The sequence below is a fragment of the Mus caroli genome, chromosome X (assembly GCF_900094665.2).
Source record: "Mus caroli chromosome X, CAROLI_EIJ_v1.1, whole genome shotgun sequence".
Classification (NCBI taxonomy): Eukaryota; Metazoa; Chordata; class Mammalia; order Rodentia; family Muridae; genus Mus; species Mus caroli.
Genome location: NC_034589.1, coordinates 128,331,535 through 128,352,553, shown reverse-complemented (window position 1 = coordinate 128,352,553; position 21,019 = coordinate 128,331,535). Strand labels below are relative to the sequence as shown.

Genomic DNA, 21,019 nt, shown 5'->3' with positions numbered 1-21,019 from the left:
CATGTCAAATCCCCTGGAACAGGAGTTCCAGGCAGCTGTTAACCACTGTACGGCTGCTGGGAATGAAACCCTGGTCCTCTGCAAGAACAGACGGTGCTCTTCCCTTCTGAGCCTGAGCTTTAAATTCTTAATGAAATAGCTCCATTCAGAAATCATCAGAGATGTAACTTTGGTAATAAAGTGTAAAAATTCACCTCCTTATTCTACTTTCTAGAAAAGCAGACTCTCAAAGTAATCTTTACGCATCTGAATTTTAGGAATAGTTTAAGAACCATGGGAGAAATGACTACCTGATCAGGGTTGGGTAGTGTAAAACAAACCTCCATATCTCTTTCTAGTCTAGCCACAGGACTCTGGATTAGGTCTCTTTTCAACTTTCCCACTCTGTATCCTCATCTTCCTTGCCAAAAGCAGCTTGCACTAGCTATTTCTGGATCCTTTCCTCTCCTCCTCCCGGCTGGCAAGTTCCTTTCAGTCAACTGTTTAAGTGTTGAGCGGAATGAAAGGCTCTCTTCAGTTTCAGCAAACTGAATATACTGATGAACAACATTCAGTCACATATTGTTTTTTTTTTCCTCCTCCCTGAAGACAAGGTCTCCTTGTGTAGGCCAGGCTGGACTAGAACCAATTAGTGAGCCTCCTGCCTCAGCCTGCCAATAGCCGGAATTGTGTACCTATGTCCCCATTCCCACCTAGTCAGATACTTGTGATGTAGGCACTACCAGTGATTAGTGCTTATATAGCTCTTTCATATTTAACCGCCACACACTTCACTCCTTCCTAAGAAGGGTCCACAGAGGTAGAACCATAGAGGAGGAAAAGAAACCCTGAGAAATCAAGAGATTTCTCCAGTCTCAAACTAAAGCCTATACTCCACTGACTCTACTAAGCTGCCTCTACATAAAAAATGTTACAGTATCACTAAACTGCTTGAAAAAATAAACAATATGTTTAACTACTCTAGAATTAAAATTATCTGGACTACAAACAGAGACAAATTTAGAGTTACCTAAACACATTAAACTCTCTGCATTTTTGAAACTCCTCTGTGCTGGCTACTTTTATGTCAACCTGACACAAGCTGAATCATCAGAGAAGAGGGGCCTCAACTGAAGAAAAGGCTTCCAGAAGGCTGGGCTGTATGTAAGCCTCTAAGACATTTTCTTAACTGGTGGTTGAGAGGAGAGATTCAAGCCCATTGGGGGTGGTACCATATCTCAGCACGTAGGCCTGGGTGCTCTAAGAAAGCAGGCTGAGCAAGTCTTGGGGAACAAGCCACTAAGCAGCATTCCTCCAAGACCTCTGCTTCAGCTGCTGCCTCCAAGTTCCTGCCCTGTTGGAGAACGCCTGTCCTGACTTCCTTTGATCACAGCCCGTGATATGGAAGTGTAAGTCCAATAATCCTCCTTCTTCCCAACTTGATCATGGTGTGTCCTTGCAGCAACCGAAATCTTAAGACATCCTCTAATAGAAATCATATTAAAGTTAAAAAATAATTTCCAAACCTAACTTTGGTTATCTCTTAGAATAAAATTTCATGGAGGAATACTTCTGAAGTATATTCAAATACAAATAAGCTTACAAATATAAACATCAATGATCAATCCCAGAGCAAAAGTATCATATAATAAAGAACAGTTAACTTTTAATGCTAATCAGTGTTATGATTCTTACAGCCCAAAATACTTTAAAATGTAAACACTGGGGCCAGTGGCATGGCTCAGAGGGTAGAGGTGCTTGCTTCCAAGCCTGAGTTGCCAGAATCCACACAGGATGGAAGGAAAAAACCTGACTTTTGTAAGCTATCCTCTGACCTCTGTACCCATGCCCTGGAATGAATGACTCCCCCATAACCCCTAAAATAATAAATGAAAAGAGAAGTAAATATTAATGGTTGAATACCTTTTGGTAATCTGTAGAGGATCATCAAGGACTGGGTCATTATCAAATGTTTCTTTATCAAAAAGTCTCTTTATGGCATAGTTTGCCAGTTGTTCCATAAGAAGGTATGTCTCATTAATGTGCAAAAACATTGAAAAATAGTGATTCTCTCCTTGAGAACATACGTGAATGCTCTCAGTTAATATAACAGTTGAAGTCTTTTCAAGTTTTGAGATTGCATCCCAGGAGATAATGAGTTTAACTGCAAATAAGTAAGTGTGATTAAATTCTCATATTGATTTATGTTTGTAATTCAGTTACTTTATCATGACCGCTGGCAAAATGCCACAGTATTTTTTGAAGCAGTGTCATAAATATATAATAGTCCATGATTCTAAAAATAGATATATGTTCTTGTTTTGTTGTTTTGTTTTGAATATTATTGGGATTGAACCCAAGGCCTTATGCATAACACACATGTGCTCTGCTCCTGAGCTATATATCCAGTACTTGAAACAGATATCATTTTAAAGAATTAGAAAGCAATTTTGATATGTTTCAATATGTTTCTTTATATATACTTATCTTTATATAATTATCTAATTGTACAATCATTGATTAAAAAAAAAGCTATACATATGTTACAAGTAGTTTCATTTGATTCTTTGTGGCTGCAAATTAGGATGTAGCTCATGAGGTATAATGGGTACTAGTTTATGTTGTATGTTTAAGACAAGAATTAAAATACACATTAAAGCCAGTAGGTAGCTAACCCCTATAAGATAATACATGCTTATCTTTTTTTTTTTTTTTTCCGAGACAGGGTTTCTCTGTATAGCCCTAGCTGTCCTGGAATGTACTTTGTAGACCAGGCTGGCCTCTAAACTCAGAAATCCGCCTGCCTCTGCCTCCCAAGTGCTGGGATTAAAGGCATGCGCCACCACGCCTGGCTACATGCTTATCTTTTAAAATTCACCTGCAATTCATAATGCCGAAGATTTCTCTATACCATTGTAATTGTTCCCTGTGCTACATAAAGAGCCTTAAAGGGGTTCTTCCTGTGGTTGAAACCGTTCTGATATGTATATAATTTAATTACTTTTAATATCAATCCCATTACTTTATCAACAATCTAACACCACTGAGTCAAGAAGACAGTCAGAAAATCAAAAGCCACGATAAACAATAAACACTTACTTTCTGATCCTAGCAAGAAGGAATAGAAGCTCAGAAAGTTGGTACTTAGATAGAGCCAGCCCTGACAAGGGACCCGTCCTCTCCAGTAACTGCAGGAATAATAAGTTACTAATTTTTCCTGCTCTGGTAAGCCAAAAGATTTTTCAAATTTCAAAAGGGCTTCTCGAAATTTCTCAGGATCATCTTCTTTAGCAAAAGACTGTTTTCCCTCTTCAGCGATTAGTCCCTAGAAGAGAAAAAAAATCTTCTGAAAACTTTCCATCACCTAGCAACAAGAATCTTTTTCATATTTAGTTTTAGGTATAGTTGATCAAATGGACCTATACTATGCACATGCATACGTCTCTTAGGATAGAGATGAGCACATTGCTAGTATTTTTCTCTTTGTAAGAAAATATCACAAATGTAGGCATCAAACATCATTTGAATGAACAAAAGCTTTGTTCACAATCTAATTTAAGAGATAGTGAAATGAGAATACCAACAGGGATATTCACAAGAGCACTGAGAGCAAACCATTGTGCAATTTTCTGATTCATACATGTGCTCCGGAAAGTCCTGAAAAGTGCCAGTAAGCATGACCTTACATGTCACTTCCAAGCTTTATAGAAGAGGGCTAAAGATTTTAGTACTCCACTCACAGAATATACCCATACACCTTTTTTTTTTTTGGAGTCATGTGTATTTTCTTTGGGGCCCTTAGAACTCATACAAACTGTCTAAGCAATGAGGAAACTGAAGGTGACTTGATTTCCATAAATTCTTACTATTTAAAAAAAGATATAAAATACTGGGTTTTATTATGACATTTCCATACATGTATATCACTGTACTTTGCTCATAATTCATGCCTGTAGCCCTCTCTTGTCCCCCACCACTCTACTCCTCCAAACCCCTTCTTACTCTCAATTTCAATGACATTCATATATATATATATATATATATATATATATACATATATATATATATATATTCATGAATGACATTGTATATATATATATATACATACACAATGTAAGTTTTAATAAGTATTTATATTTGTACACAAGAAATATGCAACAGTTTCTGCTCCTATAATCTGGATATTAATATACATTGAAATCTGTGTATGAGAGAAACATGCACTATGTGTCTTTCGTTTTATTCCCATTTCTCTTTCTGTTTCCATTAATTCCCTTCCTTCCTCCATGTAGTTTTGTCCCTCACTTTGAATATGCATGTGTGTGCATGTCTGTGTGTGTGTGTAATTTAAATTCTGAATATGAAAGAGACATGGAATACTTGACTTTGAATCTAGCTTACTTTGGTTAACAAAGTTATTTTCAATGCTATATATCTTCTGCAAATGCTATAATTACTTTCTGGGAGAATAAACTCCTCTGAGAATATCTACATTTTTCTTATGTACTCATCCATTCCACTTACTCTTATTTTGCCTTGTACAAAATTAGTAATATCTTCATTTGAATCAAACACAGATAGAGTCTTCATTATATTTTGTTCCAACCAGTCCCAATGTTTTGTTATTTCTTCTCTGTTGGCGCCTGATTTGTAATATAGAAAAGAAAGATTCGAGAAATCTCCTTAATAAACTTCATGATACTTAAATTTAGTTTAAGAAGAAATTTGCCACTTTCACAAATGATGGCTATATAAAAACAAAGATAGTACATTTATTCTCTATTCCATCTAGGTATATAAGCATGAACAGTAGAGCTATAGTTATTATAAATGAAAAATGCAATATTTAATAAAATGGGAAAAAGTGATTGTATCTCATAAGAAAATATTAAAATAATTCTGAACAGTAATTAGTGCCTACAAAGTAATCATTACCTTAAAAAACATGTAAACACACAGAACAGGCGTCACACACACACACTTTACCCCTTGGTCTTCAAATACAACTACTAGTTTTCTGTCTAAATTCTTCGTGGCTAAAAATAGTAAGCATGTGACAGTCCTTCATATTGCTGTGCAAATGAGGACTCTTTGGTCACAAAACAGAAGAAACCTTTGGTATCAGACCACTCATTTAAAAACCTAACAAACTTATAGAAAATTTACAATAGAAGTCAGGAACCTTGTGGCAACAGTAAACCTTAAGACCTACTGCATCAGTGTTAGCTGTCTTATTGGAGATCATGTTAAATATTATTATTTCTAGGTTTGATTTCACTTGTAGAAAGTTTCATTATCAACACCCACTCCTTGGCCTATTCCTTCTTAGAAGGGGAACAAAATACTCAAGAGAGGGAAAACAGAGACAAAATGTGGAGCAGAGACCGAAGGAAAGGCCATCCAGAGACTGCCCCACCTGGGGATCCATCCCATATACAGTCACCAAACATAGACACTATGGTGGATGCCAACAAGTGCTTGATGTCAGGAGCCTGATATAGCTGTCTCATGAGAGGCTCTGCCAGTGCCTGACAAATATAGAAAAGGATGCTTGTAGCTAACCATTGGACTGAGCACGGGGTCCCCAATGGAAGAATTAGAGAAAGGACTGAAGGAGCTAAAGGAGTTTGCAACCCATAGGAAGAACAACAATATCAACCAATCAGAACTCCCAGAGCTCCCAGGGATTAAACCACCAGGCAAAAAGTACCCATGGAGGGATCCATAGCTCAAGCCACATATGTAGCAGAGGATGGCCTTCTTGGTCAGCAATGGGAAGAGAGGCCCTTGGTCCTGAGAAGGCTCAATGCCCCAGTGTAGGGGAATGCAAGGGCGGGGAGGCGGAAGTGGGTGGGTAGGTTGGAGGAGCACCCTCATAGAAGTAGGGGGAGGGAGCATGGGATATGGGGTTTCCGGAGGGGAAACCAGGGAAGGGGATAACATTTGAAATGTAAATAAATAAAATATTCAATAAAAAGAATCTTCCTAGAGATATGGATTATACAGATCTCATTAAAACGAATAATCTTGACTGCATAGAATGTTCCCATGATATATAGAGAGGAACACAGTAAAATTTTATTGACCCTGAAAACTTGCTTATTTTCTATAATCCAGTTAGACTTTTATTCATGTTATGAATACAAGCTAAATTTATGTAATCAGCTTCATTTGCAAGAATAGTCACCTTTAACTCTTTTAGAGTAGAGAGGACATTTCTTTAAAACAATTTTGGTCAACCAGCTTTAGAACTGAGATTACAAAATTCTCTTACTATTATCTGCATTTAGTTCTGATGGAATCTAATTAGAAGACCAAGAGATAAGACTCAGCAGCAAGACTAAGGAAATTTAGCGAATTTCTTTTAAAGCCACCCATCCTAATAATGTAATTGTGCACGCTACTTTCACAAATTCATGTGCATTTTTAAAAAAACACACACTCTTTGGGAAAAAAAAGTAACCAGTAATCCAATACTTAAAAGGTCAGAAATAGGGGCTGGAAAGATGGCTCAGCAGTTAAGAGTAATTGTTCTTCCAGAGGACCCAAGTTTAATTTTCAGTAGCCACATGGTGGCTCACAATACCCTGTAACTCCTGTTCCAGGGAATCTGACATCCTCAGACATCCATGCAAGCAAAACAGCAATGTGTGCAAAGTAAAATACATATATACATACATATGTACAAGTCACCAAACCCAGACACTATTGTGGATGCCAACAAGTACTTGCTGACAGGAGCCTGATATAGCTGTCTCCTGAGATGCTGTGCCAGAGCCTTACATATACAGAAGTGGATGCTCACAGCCATCCATTGGACTCAGCATGGGGTCCCCAATGGAGGAGCTAGAGAAAGGACTGAAGAAGCTAAAGGGGTCTGCAGCCCCATAGGAGGAACAACAATATAAACTAACCAGTACCCCCAGAGCTCCCTGGAACTTAAGCACAACCAAAGAGTACACACGGGGGGACCCATGGCTCCAGCCGCATATATAGCAGAGGATGGCCTTGCTGTACATCAGTGGGAGGAGAGGCCCTTGGTCCTGTGAAGGTTCCATTCCCCAGTAAAGGGGAATGCCAGGGCCAGGAAGCGGGAGTGGGTGGGTTTGTGAGCAGGGGGAGGGAGGATGGGATGGGGGTTTTGGAGGGGAAACTAGGAAAGGGGATGCCATTTGAAATGTAAATAAAGAAGATATTTAATAAAAAAATAAAAATTTTAAAAGACCAGAAATGATTAGGTTTTAGTTTTGTTTACTATTACAATGGAATTATAGAAAAGATACCAAACTGTCACTGAGTTACTCACAGTGACAGTTTGGTATCTTTTCTATAATTCCATTGTAGTTTAACAACTGTTAAACTCTTTTCTATAATTCCATTGTAGTTTAACAACTGTTTAACAACTCACAGTGTATTATTAGGAAGATCTGGATAATTTGGGCAGGAATGATTATGTAGCTCTACTTATAAACCATTCCTTTGCATTTTAAGGTTACAATGCCTTCTGTGAAATAGCATATATGTGAACACAAATACATTTCAAATATTCAGGCTGCCACTTCTTCAAGGAACTACCTTTAAGTTTAGGCTCAGCATGAACTCCAAGTTCTCTTCACCTCAGTTAGAAGAAGAAGAAGAAGAAGAAGAAGAAGAAGAAGAAGAAGAAGAAGAAGAGGAGGAGGAGGAGGAGGAGGAGGAGGAGGAGGAGAATGTCAATACTTAATGGGGGAATATCCAAGCTTCCCAGCGGTTTGGTAAGAAATGAAAGAGTTGATAAAAGGAGTCAGGTAAGCCAGGCGTGGTGGCGCACACCTTTAATCCCAGCACTTGGGAGGCAGAGGCAGGTGGATTTCTGAGTTCGAGGCCAGCCCGGTGTACAGAGTGTTCCAGGACCAAACCAACCAACCAAACAAAAAGAAGTCAGGTAACAGGAACACCAACCAAAGATGTTCAGAATCTGCTCTGCTGGACCACATACTTCAAGTTATCTCCCATCAATGGAGTTTTCATCAGCCAATAAACTGTAATCACTCTTAAAGAGATGTCCTCTCAAAGAATAGTTGCATTATGCTGCCTTCCAAATCTCAAAACAACTGCAAAGTACAAGTTAATATTCAGTTTTACTATATCCAAAGCACATGCAACCGTGTTTAGTATATAGTGACATTCAATATTAAGTGATTTGGATTTGGGTTTTATATAAGATACCTTATACATTTAAATATGATTAAAATCTTCATTAGTTAAAATGTATAAGTAAAAGTATTTTCATTTCAGGAATGGTTAATTCTTCAATTTGGAATGGGACGCTCAATTAGTTTTAATATGATTATCTTAGCATCTTGATTCTACTTGAATTGTAGGGCTTTCTAAACAACCATACTTACCACATGCAATTGACAAGTACACTTGAGAATCTGGTGTCTGGTGTAGGATGCGAAATGGAGCTACTTTAGCAGTGGAGTCTAAGACAGAATCAAGAGTCCCAACCAAGAGCCCTGTTGTAATAGAAAAAGAGATTAAAGTATAGACTTTGCAAGAGATTAAATAAGTATTAATTTATATGTCAAATTAATGGACTTATTTTTTTTAAAATGTACTCCAGAGTTGTTATTGAGATTTTTTCTTAAGATATATATATATATATATATATATATATATATATATATATATATATATATGTGGAGGATAGGGGAATGGTTCAATCAGGGACCTGAGTTCAGTTCCCAGAACCTAAATCAAAATGTCAGTAGTGATGACACCTGCTTTGCAATTCCAGCACTGGAGAGGCAGAGACAACTTGGGTCCCTGGAGCTCACTAGTTAGTCCACTTGATGAGTTACAGACCAATAGAAGACCAAGATTCAAAGAGAACAAAGGTAGATGACACCTAAGGAACAACATCCAAGGTTGTCCTCTACACTCCAAGCACATGTGCACACATACACATGCTCACACCTACCCAAACATAACACAGACAGAAAAGAATATATATTTGGAATGGAAAAACCAACATTTATAAATATAAGTGGTGTTTGGGAAAATGATAATTTAATAAAAATACATGAGGCTCAATTGTCCAAGTCTCTTACTTGAGGTACTTAGAAAGTTGTATAATAAGGCTGTGTATTTTTTTTTAGACAAGAAGGTAGAACTAGTACCTGAGAGTACTAGATGAGCTGAATTCTGGCTTTGTCACTTATGCCAATTTGAATATGTTAAAGTAGTTTCCACTTCTATATCCTCGTTTGTAAAATAAGGGAGACAAAACAGAATCAACTGCAAAGGGTACCATAAAGATTAAATGAGTTATTACTTAGAGCAGTAGTTCTCAACATTCCTAATGCTGGGAACTCTTCATGTTGTGATGACCTCTAGCCATGTAATTATTTCATCGCTACTTCATAACTATAATTACTACTGTTATGAATTATAATACAAATATCTGATAAGCAGGATATCCAATATGCAACCCCTGTGTAAGGAGTCACAACCCACAGGTTGAGAGTCACGGACTTAGAGCAATGCTCAGTAAACAGTAGAACATTCAATATTAGTTATTTTGAATTATATAAGAACATTTTAAATATGTAAATAAGGGGGAAATCGTCATTATTGAGATTGTTTTGTCAAAATGATTTTCTTTTCAACAATTCCTAATTCCTCAATTTTGAATTCAAGGATCTTGCTCAATTAGTTCCATTGTAATTACCTGATTATATTTTCTACTACTTCCTGGAACAAAATTTTCTGTTCTCTTAAATAGCCAGCTAATTTTTCCCTTAGGGTCTTTGCTGAACAATTATCGTTTTACTGAGAAATGTTAACAGAAGTGTTCTAGCCCAGTCCAGCTAATCCAAACTGTGTATTTTCTTTAAGACCTACTTCCCTATAAAAGCTTTAGTAGCAATGCCAAGCAATATTTTCCCTCTTCTCTGGGTACTTAAAATACTTCAATTTTATACTGCATAACGGGTATTTACTTCTTAGGTTGGTTATTACAATTAGTTTCTAAGAGTTTCATTCATATATATATGTGCATATATATATATGTGCACATATATATATATGTGTGTGTGTATATATATATGTCCCTGAGAATAACTATGTTACCTACCTCTAGGTTTGTATCTTATCTCTAAGTATAATGAGGCATAGTGTATGGCCTTAACTATGCATTGGAATGGCTCAACTATATACAACTACTTTTCTATTTTCAAAAGCATTGGTTGGCTGAGTGATATTTCTGCTCTATGAACATTTCTTTTTAACTTAGCATACATAATTTCAAAAAATTAAAGACAACTACAAACCAGGCTTTTGGTTCTTTTCATATTTTTACCAACTATAAATGTGTTCAGATTTCAAATTAGCTTTGAATGAAAATATAAGTATGCTGACATATATGGGATAGGAAATCATCAAAATCATAAATGGAATGAAAATAGGGAATAAAAGATAGGAAAATTGACTCAGCAGAAAAAATAGGAGTGAGAATATGGACTAAATGTAAGATAAAAAGGGTTAGGAATGTGGTATAATGTCAGTTAGTAACATGACCAAGGATTTGGATAGTGCAAAAATCCCTCAATAATTTCTAGGGACTGGAGAGATGGCTGGGTGGTTAAAAGCACTTGTTTCTTTGAATTTTAGCAAAGTTTCTTTAATGACTGTAGATGCCCTTGCATTTGGAGCATAGATGTTCAGAATTGAGAGTTCATCAGGGGGAGGGGGAGGGGAAGGGATAGGGGATTTTCAGAGGGGAAATTAGGAAAGGGAATAACATTTGAAATGTAAATAAAGAAAATTTCTAATAAAATAAATAAATAGAATTGACTTGAAACAAAACAAAACAAAATGAAAAGCACTTGTTCTCGCAGAGGACTCAGCACCCACATGGTTCACAACTATCCATAAGTGTGCACACGGTACACATACAGACATGAAAGAAAAAGGTTCATGAACATCAAATAAAGTAAATCTAAAAACTTTTGTTTGTTTTGACATTTGGGGTGTGTGTGTGAGAGAGAGAGAGAGAGACAGAGAGAGAGACAGAGAGAAAGGTAGGTGGAGAGGTGAAGAGGACCTAGAAGGTGTTGGAAGAGGAAAAAATATGATCAAATATATTGTACATACATTTTAAAAGGAAGCATACATGACACCAGTACACTCTGGTGCCAAATTGCAGGCCCTGAAAATATACATACAAATAACATACAAACTAAGCAAGTTATATCTAGGAATATATAAAGACACTTATTGAAAAAAGAGCCCATGCATTGGAAAGAAAGCAAGGAGGGCTACATGGGAAGGTATGGAAAGAGGAACAGGAAGGGGGAAATGGTGCAATTATAGTCTCAAAAATAAAGGAAAAAAATCTTCAAATAAACCAAGTTAAAAAATAATAAAACAGGACAAATTGTCACCTACTGACATGCAACAAATTAGGATAGCACCTTGTAGTGGGCTTAAATTGAGCCTATTTAAAATTGAGTAGTGGCACACTTTCCTAGCCATATGGCAAGAAGTTCATCCTTTACATAAGAAAATGAAGCAAGATCTTCAAAAAAAAAAAAAAAAAAAAAAAAGAGTACTGCAATGGCAGCACGTAGGTTATAAAGAAATGAATCGGATACAGTCAAAAGTTAGGGCATGGGCTGGGGATATAGTTGATGGCATGCATGGCTAGTATGCATGAGACCCTGAATTTTGGTCTTCAGTGCTGCAAAAGAAAAACAAAAGGAAGGTATGAATTGAAGATTTTATTGAAGAACCAAGGATCAGAAAATCTAGACCAGTATTACTTAAGAGGAGGTACTGGATAGGAGACAATTGGAATGAGGCAGGGGGAATGATTATGCTTCAACTATTGAGGAAAGAAACAGAGGAGTTCGGTATACAAAGAAAGATAACCCAGCATCAAAGTAGTAGCTGTAAAAACGTGGACATTTAGTCAAGGATGAAAGAAAGCAGAGCTGAACATATGCAGATAGTCTTCTCAGAGTAATGTAAGTGAAATTACCCAAGAAATGAAGAAAGGAAGAATGGTCTCAATTTGAAGGTAGGACAGTGAACATATTCAAAAGACAAAAGAGTAACTAGGAAAAGACAATCAAAAGAGACAGACTGAAAATCAGTGTGTGTGTGTGTGTGTGTGTGTGTGTGTGTGTGTGTGTTTGTGTGTGTAAATACATACAACAAAGTGACGAAGTTGTCTAGTTTAAGAAACTGTCTACTTTAAGGTGATGGTGGCGCATGCCTTTAATCCCAGCACTTGGGAAGCAGAGGCAGGCGGATTTCTGGGTTCGAGGCCAGCCTGGTCTACAGAGGAGTGAGTCTCAAAAAACCAAAAGAACAAAACAAAAAACCCAAGAAATTAAAACTTCTGAAATTATATTGGAATCTCACCACTTAGGAAGATCAGGCATTCAAAGCCAGCTTTGGTTACACACCAAGTTGGAGGTTGGCCTGAGCTATATGTCCTATCTCAAAGGGGAAAAAAAAGTATTTCTTTTCAACAGGGCAGTCTGGCTGCTAGTTTACTTGACACTCATCTTCCAAGAGTTTAATTTTAAACAAGGTTTGGGGAAAAGAAAAATGTATAATTGCAAGGAAAGCTACTTATTTATTTATGAGATTTTTAATAAAACTAGCTCAACTGTTATTTCTCTTTTTTGCACACATTCTAAAAGATAATTATTAGAAGAACTGGTGAAAAGATAAATAGGTAAAGTCTGACAGAAAGAACACGGGCAATGTTGTCCAAGGTGCAGAGAGCACAGGAAGAGAACACAAAATGATTTCTAGATGACACAACAGTCCTCTGATATGCTGTGACACTAGGGACAACGTGGTCAAAATCACTGACAAGAAAGCTTTATTACTATTTGGGGGCAACAGAAGGATTGACAACATTATGTCTTACATAATATAAAAGGAAATTGCTAAGATTTTATAAGTGCATGAAGTAGTTAGTTAATATAAAACTATGCAACAAGCAATTGGGAAGCTAGCACTTGAATACATTTCTAGTCACTTGGGGGAACTCTTCCAGCTCATTAAGGTGGAATCATCAAGTCCCTCCAAGTCATGCAGGGATTAATGTGTGCCAATGTGTGAGTTCTAAAAGTACAAGAAAATAAGAAAGCAGCAATGGGCTGCTTTTCCATATTACAGAGGTTCATCATCTGACTGCCTGAACATTGAGGCTCGTAAATTAGCCTGCTCATGGGAAACCTTTGTAACTATCATAAATTCAAAAGACACTAGACACTATCAGCTGCATGGTAGAATAAGAAATTTGAAAATACAGATACTCGAATTATCCTTTGAGTGGCTATAACTATGACATCACTCAATGTTCTAGAATGCCCATGGAGTTTGGCAGCATCCTGGAAAAATAAGTCACACCCACCTTCTTAAGGAAATAATAAGTACATTAATTAATGTGAAATGTTTTTATTTAATAGAGTAAGATTACAAAAAATGCCAAGTTACGTGATATTTTTAAAGGCAGCTTTTTATGAATAATAATTACTATCACAAGCCAATCCTTTTGGCTAGATAAAGAATCGCAGACTTTGGAGATGAAAAACATCCTGACTAGTCATATAATCTAGCCTCTAGCATATTTACCTCCTCACAGTATCCCTTGCCCTTACTTCTTTAAGGCTTCCTATTTCTAAACTAAAGAAGATATTGTATTCCCAAAGGTTATAGTCAGGGCCCATCATTTGGGTTTATGATCTGTAAACAGAACTCTGTGCAGAATGACTCTGCTTGGTTAATGCTGTTGTCAATACCCTAAAATCCTTATGATTTCATGGGTCATTTTGTTTTCATTTTGCAGTTAGTTCTACCTACTACATAGCCTATCCTGGATATAATGGTTAAAAGTGTCACTCAAACTAGACTACTAAAACAGATATAGTAGCTCCTTTCTATAATCACAACACTATGGAGCCAGGAAAGTCATGGGTTCAAAGTCACCCTCTGCTACACAGCAAGTTGAAGACTAAGTTGGGTTACTTGAGACCCAGCTCCAAAATAGGTCAAAAATAAACTACTTCAATACCAAATAAGGTCTGAACCATTATATTATGGACTCCATAATTCTTTTTAAATTATTTTTTTCAGTATCCAGGGCCTTGTTTATGGTAGCCAAGAACTCTAACACTAAGCAACATCTGCAGTTAAACCCCATGGTTCTTAATGTAGCCTAAGATAACTAGATGTTTGGATACCAGATCACTATTAAGTTATGCTTGTGATAAAAATACATTGACCTTTTTTTTATAAATGTAAGCACTGACCTTAGTATTACTTGCTATAGTAGAGATTGTTTTTAAAAATATATACGTGAGCCAGGCATAGTGGTGCACGCCTTTAATCCTGACATTCAGAAGGCAGCAGCATGTGGATCTCTGGGAGACCAAGGGTTACATAGTGAGTTCCAGGATAGCCAGAGCTACATAGTGAGACTATCTAAATTAAAAACAAAAACCAAAATATATGTTTATATTTACCCATATTAATTTTATGTCATCAGCTTTTGTTCAAAAATGAAATCTTTATTTTCTTCTTGATAACTTGTAAGTTTTGAGATTATAATGTAATTACATCATCCCCTTCCCTTTTTTCCTTCTAACACCTCCCACATATATCCCCTTGCTCTCTTTCAAATTTATGGCCTCTTTGTCTTTAACTGTTGTTACCTTTGTGTGTGTTACTAAATACATTCTGTATAACGTCATTTGCATTATGTTTTCAGGGCTACCATTTTGTATTCTATAACCAATTGGTATGCTTCTCCCTAGGAAAGACTGTTGCTCCCACTCTCAGTCATCTTTAATTGCCCATCATTCTTTGTGTAGAGTTAAGACTTTGTAATGACCACAAAGATCCATCTACTTTGGCATGTCTACTCTCGACCTTGTTCAGCTGATGCGTGGGTAGTGCTGTTGGTGAGACCTCATAGGTGTAGCTTCTGACATTTCTAGAAGACACAAACTCCCTGTTCCTTTGGCTCTTACATTCTTTTCACCCCCTCTTCTGTAATGATCTCTAACTGGGTTCCGCACTCTGCAGTTTTGATTGGTTGTATATCACTGCTTTTACCCGAGCACTCCAAACCATCCAGATCTTTCTGATTCTTGATTTTTTTCCCTTTTATATTCCATGGTAATGATTCTCAACTCAAACAACAAATTTGAGTCAGTCAGAAGAGTTTTAAAACTTAAGTTTTGAAACTACTGAAGTCCAAGGATTATGACTTAATTGATCCATCCTAAGATATTGTTGTTCTAGTTTTCTTTACTTACAATATAGCAGAATGTCTATGTATCTACAATCTAGTTTCCATAATAATCAACATTTTTATTTTGTCTTCTTTCCAGAAATATTTTAAATTAAATCCAAGACATCAATTTCTCCATAAATACAGCAATATCATTTAGTAGCTTTTAAAAGTTCCTTAGTCAAATGTAACAGGCAGCCAGTGTTAAGAACACAGACAGTAGGTTAGTGTACGTGCTGCCAAATCTGCCTATCTGAGTTTGATCCCTAAGACCCATATGGTGAAGAAGAGAACTGACTTCTACTTGTCCCCTTGTTCCCCATACAGACATACACAGCATCAGGGTAAACAAATAAAATCTAATAAAAAGTACACAGATCAATGATTGCCCCTTCCAATTTTTTGACAATGAATGCCTTTTTTTCCCTGTACTGGAACAATGATTTTGATAAGCAAGAAATTATAAAGAGTTGAATGTTAAAGGAAAGGCCATTAGAACAGCTACAGGTTGAAGATCATGGTTTTGATGGCTAATGTCGGCCATCAACTTAACATATCTAGGATGGAGGAATATCAATTGAGGAACTGCCTCCATCAAAACAGCCTGTAGGAACATCTGTGGGGGCATTTTTTGATTGCTATTTGATGTACAAGTACGCAGCCCACTGTGAGTGATACTATCCCTAGGCAGATGGTCCATGGTTGTCTAAGAAAGAGTCTGGAAGCAAGCCAGTAATCAGTTTTTCTTCCTAGTTCCTGCTTCAAGCTCCTGTCTTAGGTTCCTGTTTTGGCCTCCCCAGATAATGGGTTGTAACATATAAGATAAAAGAAACCTTTTCCTACCGCCAAGTTGGTTTTGATCAGAGTATTCTATTACAGCAACAGTAAAGCAAACTATGGAGTCTTCACTACCAATATGCTAGTTTAGTACACAAAATAATGTCTACTTTTTGGGGGGAAGTAGTTCTGTTTATAAAGTAGATTGAGGGCACTGTGTAATACAACACTGTTCTAGCTGCAGAAGAATAGTGTAAACGAACTTTCCAATTACCAATAGGATTCATTTCTAGTCTCTATAAAATGTCTGATTACATATTTGGTCCATAGTAATGACTGTTGTAACCTTACAGCTGATTCTTTAATCATAAGTTGTCATGCTTACAAAGTCTAGCCAGTACACCTTTACTGAATTTTTTATAATGTCAGTCTCATTAAAAGTTAATGAGAAAACTAATTAGTAAACTGCCAATGCACTTAGTAAGAAACATATTCAAGTAAGAGAAAAGTGTTTTCAACGGAGGTTATAAATTTTCCTAATTCTATTATTTTGCTACCAGATCTAAACCCTTCAAACAGAACTCTGAGTGCTTATTTTAGAATAACCCAATGGCCACATGGCATTTTGAAAGCTGCCAATTTTACACTAGGAGCTTTGGAAAACAGTTAATAAAAAATAATTCTTCTTTAGGTTCTATTTTTTCATCCTTGAACATTTTTAAAAAAACATTTTGGTTCATTTAAAATAAGAAGAAAACAAAGATAATAAAACCCAGCAATTATGATTATCCATTGCTTTAAAACCTTATTCCTTTACTCTATCTAAGGAAGAGAAAAACAAGCCCCTATACTTTTCATTGAAATATCATCAAAGACCAATTAAATGTTAATTTTTAGGTCTTTTTAACTCACTGTTTCAAATTTCCCCCTGGTATAGATGAAGATGTTCTTTCCCAACAACCTTTATATAGTTATTAACAACATCGTATCTTGAGTCCCACGTTTCTAATTCCAAATAAATGCATCTGGAATATCTACTCTGTCCCAACAACTGCTATGTTTTGCTTTATAATATCATTCCTCAGTTAGAATACCTTTTGACTTCTCCCTAGCAAACAGCCTCTCAGATACCGATAGTGCTTATAGAAAAATGATTTAATTAAAAATGATCTAAATTGGATTTTGGCAAAAAGCTTCACAGATGCCACACTGGAATTCTGCCACAAGTATCCCAGCTATTGTTGTTTATTTCTGATTTTAGAAAAACTTTATTTATTTATTTAATTTTATTTATTTTTTAGGGGGAGGGGTTCGAGACAGGGTTTCTCTGTATAGCCCTGGCTGTCCTGAAACTCACTTTGTAGACCAGGCTGGCCTTGAACTCAGAAATCCACCTGCCTCTGCTTCCCGAGTGCTGGGATTAAAGACGTGTGCCACCACACCTGACTTGTTTTCGTTTTTATAGCACCTCTGCTAATCATAAAATATATCAGAGCTAGGTATAGAAAACTGGACTGGAGGTTTTTAATATCTATTTATTTATAGATTAAATAAGTCAACAAAACCGAGCTACTATCCCAGTAATAAAATACTTGTTTACTTGTTTGTCAAATGCTCTAGAAGACTGCAAACTTCGTAGGAACCATGCCTATTCTATTAACCAAAATCAGTAACAATACATTTCACTGTATCTGATTACAGTAAAATCATTCCAAGAATTATTACAGTTTATTCTGTTACCAGATACAATTGGCTCACATGTTCTAAATCCCTCCAGTCTCTGCTCATGGATCAATTTTTCTAAAATATGAAGCCCTTCCTTGTGTATCAGAACATCTTACTTTATTCTTCATATTGGTTATCACCTCCACTCATACCACACAGGATTTGACTGTTTATCTCTCTCATCTAGAATGAGACCCCATGAAAAAAATTGTTTTAGTTACTGCTCTATCTTCAGCAATTAAAAACAGTTCTTGGGGCCTGAAGAGATGGCTCAGTGGTTAAGAGAACTGGCTGCTCTTCCTGAAGACTTGGGTATGATTTGCAGCACCCACAAGAAGGCTCACAACTATCTGTAACTCTAGTTCCATGGGACCCAATGCCTTCTTCTGGCCTCCAAAGGCACCACATACTCATACATGCATACGTGCAGTCAAAATATACATACACATACAATTAAAACCAAGCAAACCAATCCTTGATTGTTAGAAGGCATTTAGTAAATACTTGTTCTGCAAATATGTGTGCAATCACGTTTAAGATTTTGTATTATCCTTTGTACTTACATAGCAGTGGCAAAAAAAGGCAAACAGGACAAAATTCATAACATAAAGGCAACACAAAGCCCATGTAACCACCATCACAGCAATATGGCAACTATGCTTTTTATTATTTTCAGCTTACTTTATACCCATATTCCTTCCCGAACTGTCCACACGCAGCGAGAGATTTCATAAGCTGAACTGGTATTCCTTCTTCAAGAATTTTGCTTTAAAAATACTAGTAGGAAAACCAAAATTGTATTTTTTTTTTCAATAACATTCTCCAGTACAAGTGGTACTTAAATCTGTAGAAGTACTATTAGGGGACTTCTGGGATTAGAGCAGTCCTAGATCAAAGGAAACTTGGTCATGATAAATTATTCTAATTCTCTTAAATTATCCTGATTATAAATACCAGATGTATAGTCAGCATTATAATATTCCCTAGTGATTATCAGTATTGTGCTCTTGCAGTGGTATCATTATGTTGGACATATTCAATATTATTCCTTCAAATCAATTTCTATATACAACATGGAAAATAATTATTAGGGAAAATGGTTAGGGAATATGGGGAAACTAGGGAGCGAGGAAGAGAGGGAGAGGACGAAGACTGATTGCTTTGGTCTTTAGGGCCTTAAAATAGCATTTAATATGAAAGGTGTCACATTTGGGTACTGCCACGTCGGTACTGAGAATTGATTTCAAAACCCATTTGACCTACACTACAGTGACCTGAGATAGAGAAGACAATGTTATCTTCACCTCACAGATGAGTAAGCTAAGATTTTATTTATTAAAAAGAATTTCAACTCTAAAGGGACCAAATACATATTAAAGAACAACAACAACAAAAAGGTAAAAAGCTAAAAGAAGCAGGGTTAATGAAGGAAGTGTATCACTGGATGGTGCATCTATACACTATGAATGCTGGCTTAAAATTGGATTATTGAAGCAAAAGTTCCATACGATAGCATCCAGAGTTGGGGCCTGCCTGCCTGCCTGCCTGGAACATCTTAATTCTTCTGAAGGTGTGTGTATGTGTATGTATCTGTGTGTGTATGTGTGTGTGTGTGTTTGTATGCATGTGATATTTATATGTATATATATTCCAAAGGTATATAACATATCTTTAAATAGGAAAGGACAGGTTGAAGTTTTGAGAAATGAAGATGGTCAGTTTAATCGTTTTGTTTTCTTGATAAAAGGAAGGATTATTGACTGCCTACCTATAAGCCTTTTACTGTTTTAGGTACTTGTTGCTTATGTCTCTCACCATTTTCCTTCCCCTATCTGCTCCTAGGGTCTCTTCCTTTGCAGCAAAGAGTAGAATATATTTGCTCCTATGCACCTTAGGGCCATGAACCTGCAGTCCTTAAGAGTTAAATTAAAGTCATAATTATACAGATTATATGTAAAGGGTTTGGGGGAGACATACAGATTTATAGTGTTAAAGAGAAACATATGTACCCTTTAGCTTAATTTTAAAAGCAAGAAAACTGATAACACTGATCATTTTAATTCTTGAAACCTACAAGGCTGCTTTTTTCTTATTCCAAGGATTTTTAAAATTTTATTTATTTCTATTGTATGAGTGTTTTGCCTGCATGTATGTCTGTGCACCATGTGCATGTCTGCTGCCTACAGAAGCCAGAAGGTGTCCTATAACTGAAATCATAGACAGCTATGAGCTGCCATGTGGGTACTGAGAATTGAATGTGCTCCTCCAGAAAAATAGTCACTGCTATTATCCATTGAACCATTTCCCCAACTCTCAAGAGATCTTTAAGGATACTTTTTACTTGATTTTACAGGGATTAGATGCTTAAAGGATTGGGGAAGGAACACAAAATATGATTTGTCCTTCCTACTGTTTACCATGTGGGGTTTTCCTTTTTCTTTTCTTTTCTTTTCTTTTCTTTTCTTTTCTTTTCTTTTCTTTTCTTTTCCTTTCCTTTCTCTCTCTCTGTCTTTCTTTCTTTCTTCCTTTCTCTCTCTCTCTCTCTCTCTCTCTCTCTCTCTCTCTCTCTCTCTCTCTCTTTCTTTTGAGACAAGTTCTTTCTGTGAACCCTGGTTGTCCTGGAACTCACTCTGTAGACCAGGCTGGCCTCAAACTCAGAGATTCGCCTGCCTCTGCCTCCTTAGTGTTGGGATTAAAGGTGTGCATCACCACCAACCTGCTGGGATTTTCTTTTTAATAAGCCAATATGATACTTTATTCTGAGTGTGAGTTGCATGTGTATGGGGAGTAGGACTTTCCAGACCTATCATAAAATGGTATGTTTACCCTTTGGGATTTGTGAGCATGGAATCCAATAACATTTTGCTAACCCATATGTAATAGGAACATTTCCAGAGTTAGACTTTTGAGTTGGGAGCTTAAGCAAAAGAAAAGCTTTGGGTTTCTGTGACATGGACAATAAAGGGTTATACATTCCCTTTATTACATGTGTGGTTAGAGAAAATCATTTAGAGTGATTCATAAAGTATATATAAATATAAAATGAAAGATTACATCAAATATTTTAAAATAAAGGGCTTTTTTCAAATGTAACCATGCTCTAATTACACAGATGCCTTAATTTCAAAGGAATAGTACCAAAGTAAAAGAGGAAACAAGGAAAGAGAACTATTTACACTCTTTTGTTTTAATGTTTATTTTCAACCTGTGTTCTACATGAAATTAAAAAAAAAAAAAAGGTCT

At 36.4% G+C, this 21,019-nt stretch overlaps 1 protein-coding gene across 3 annotated transcripts in view; it reads right to left on the bottom strand.

Moving 5' to 3' along the window:
• The window catches only part of Tbc1d8b (TBC1 domain family member 8B), a 69,632-nt gene that overhangs the window by 45,252 nt on the left and 3,361 nt on the right, over positions 1-21,019 (bottom strand). For all 3 annotated transcript variants that reach the window (XM_021152904.1, XM_021152905.2, XM_029473353.1), the window contains exons 2-5: positions 8,367-8,477; positions 4,504-4,622; positions 3,079-3,304; positions 1,903-2,143 (exon numbers count right to left, since the gene is read on the bottom strand). In XM_021152904.1, coding sequence (XP_021008563.1) covers positions 1,903-2,143; positions 3,079-3,304; positions 4,504-4,622; positions 8,367-8,477 — 697 coding nt within the window. The remainder of the gene's footprint in view (positions 1-1,902; positions 2,144-3,078; positions 3,305-4,503; positions 4,623-8,366; positions 8,478-21,019) is intronic.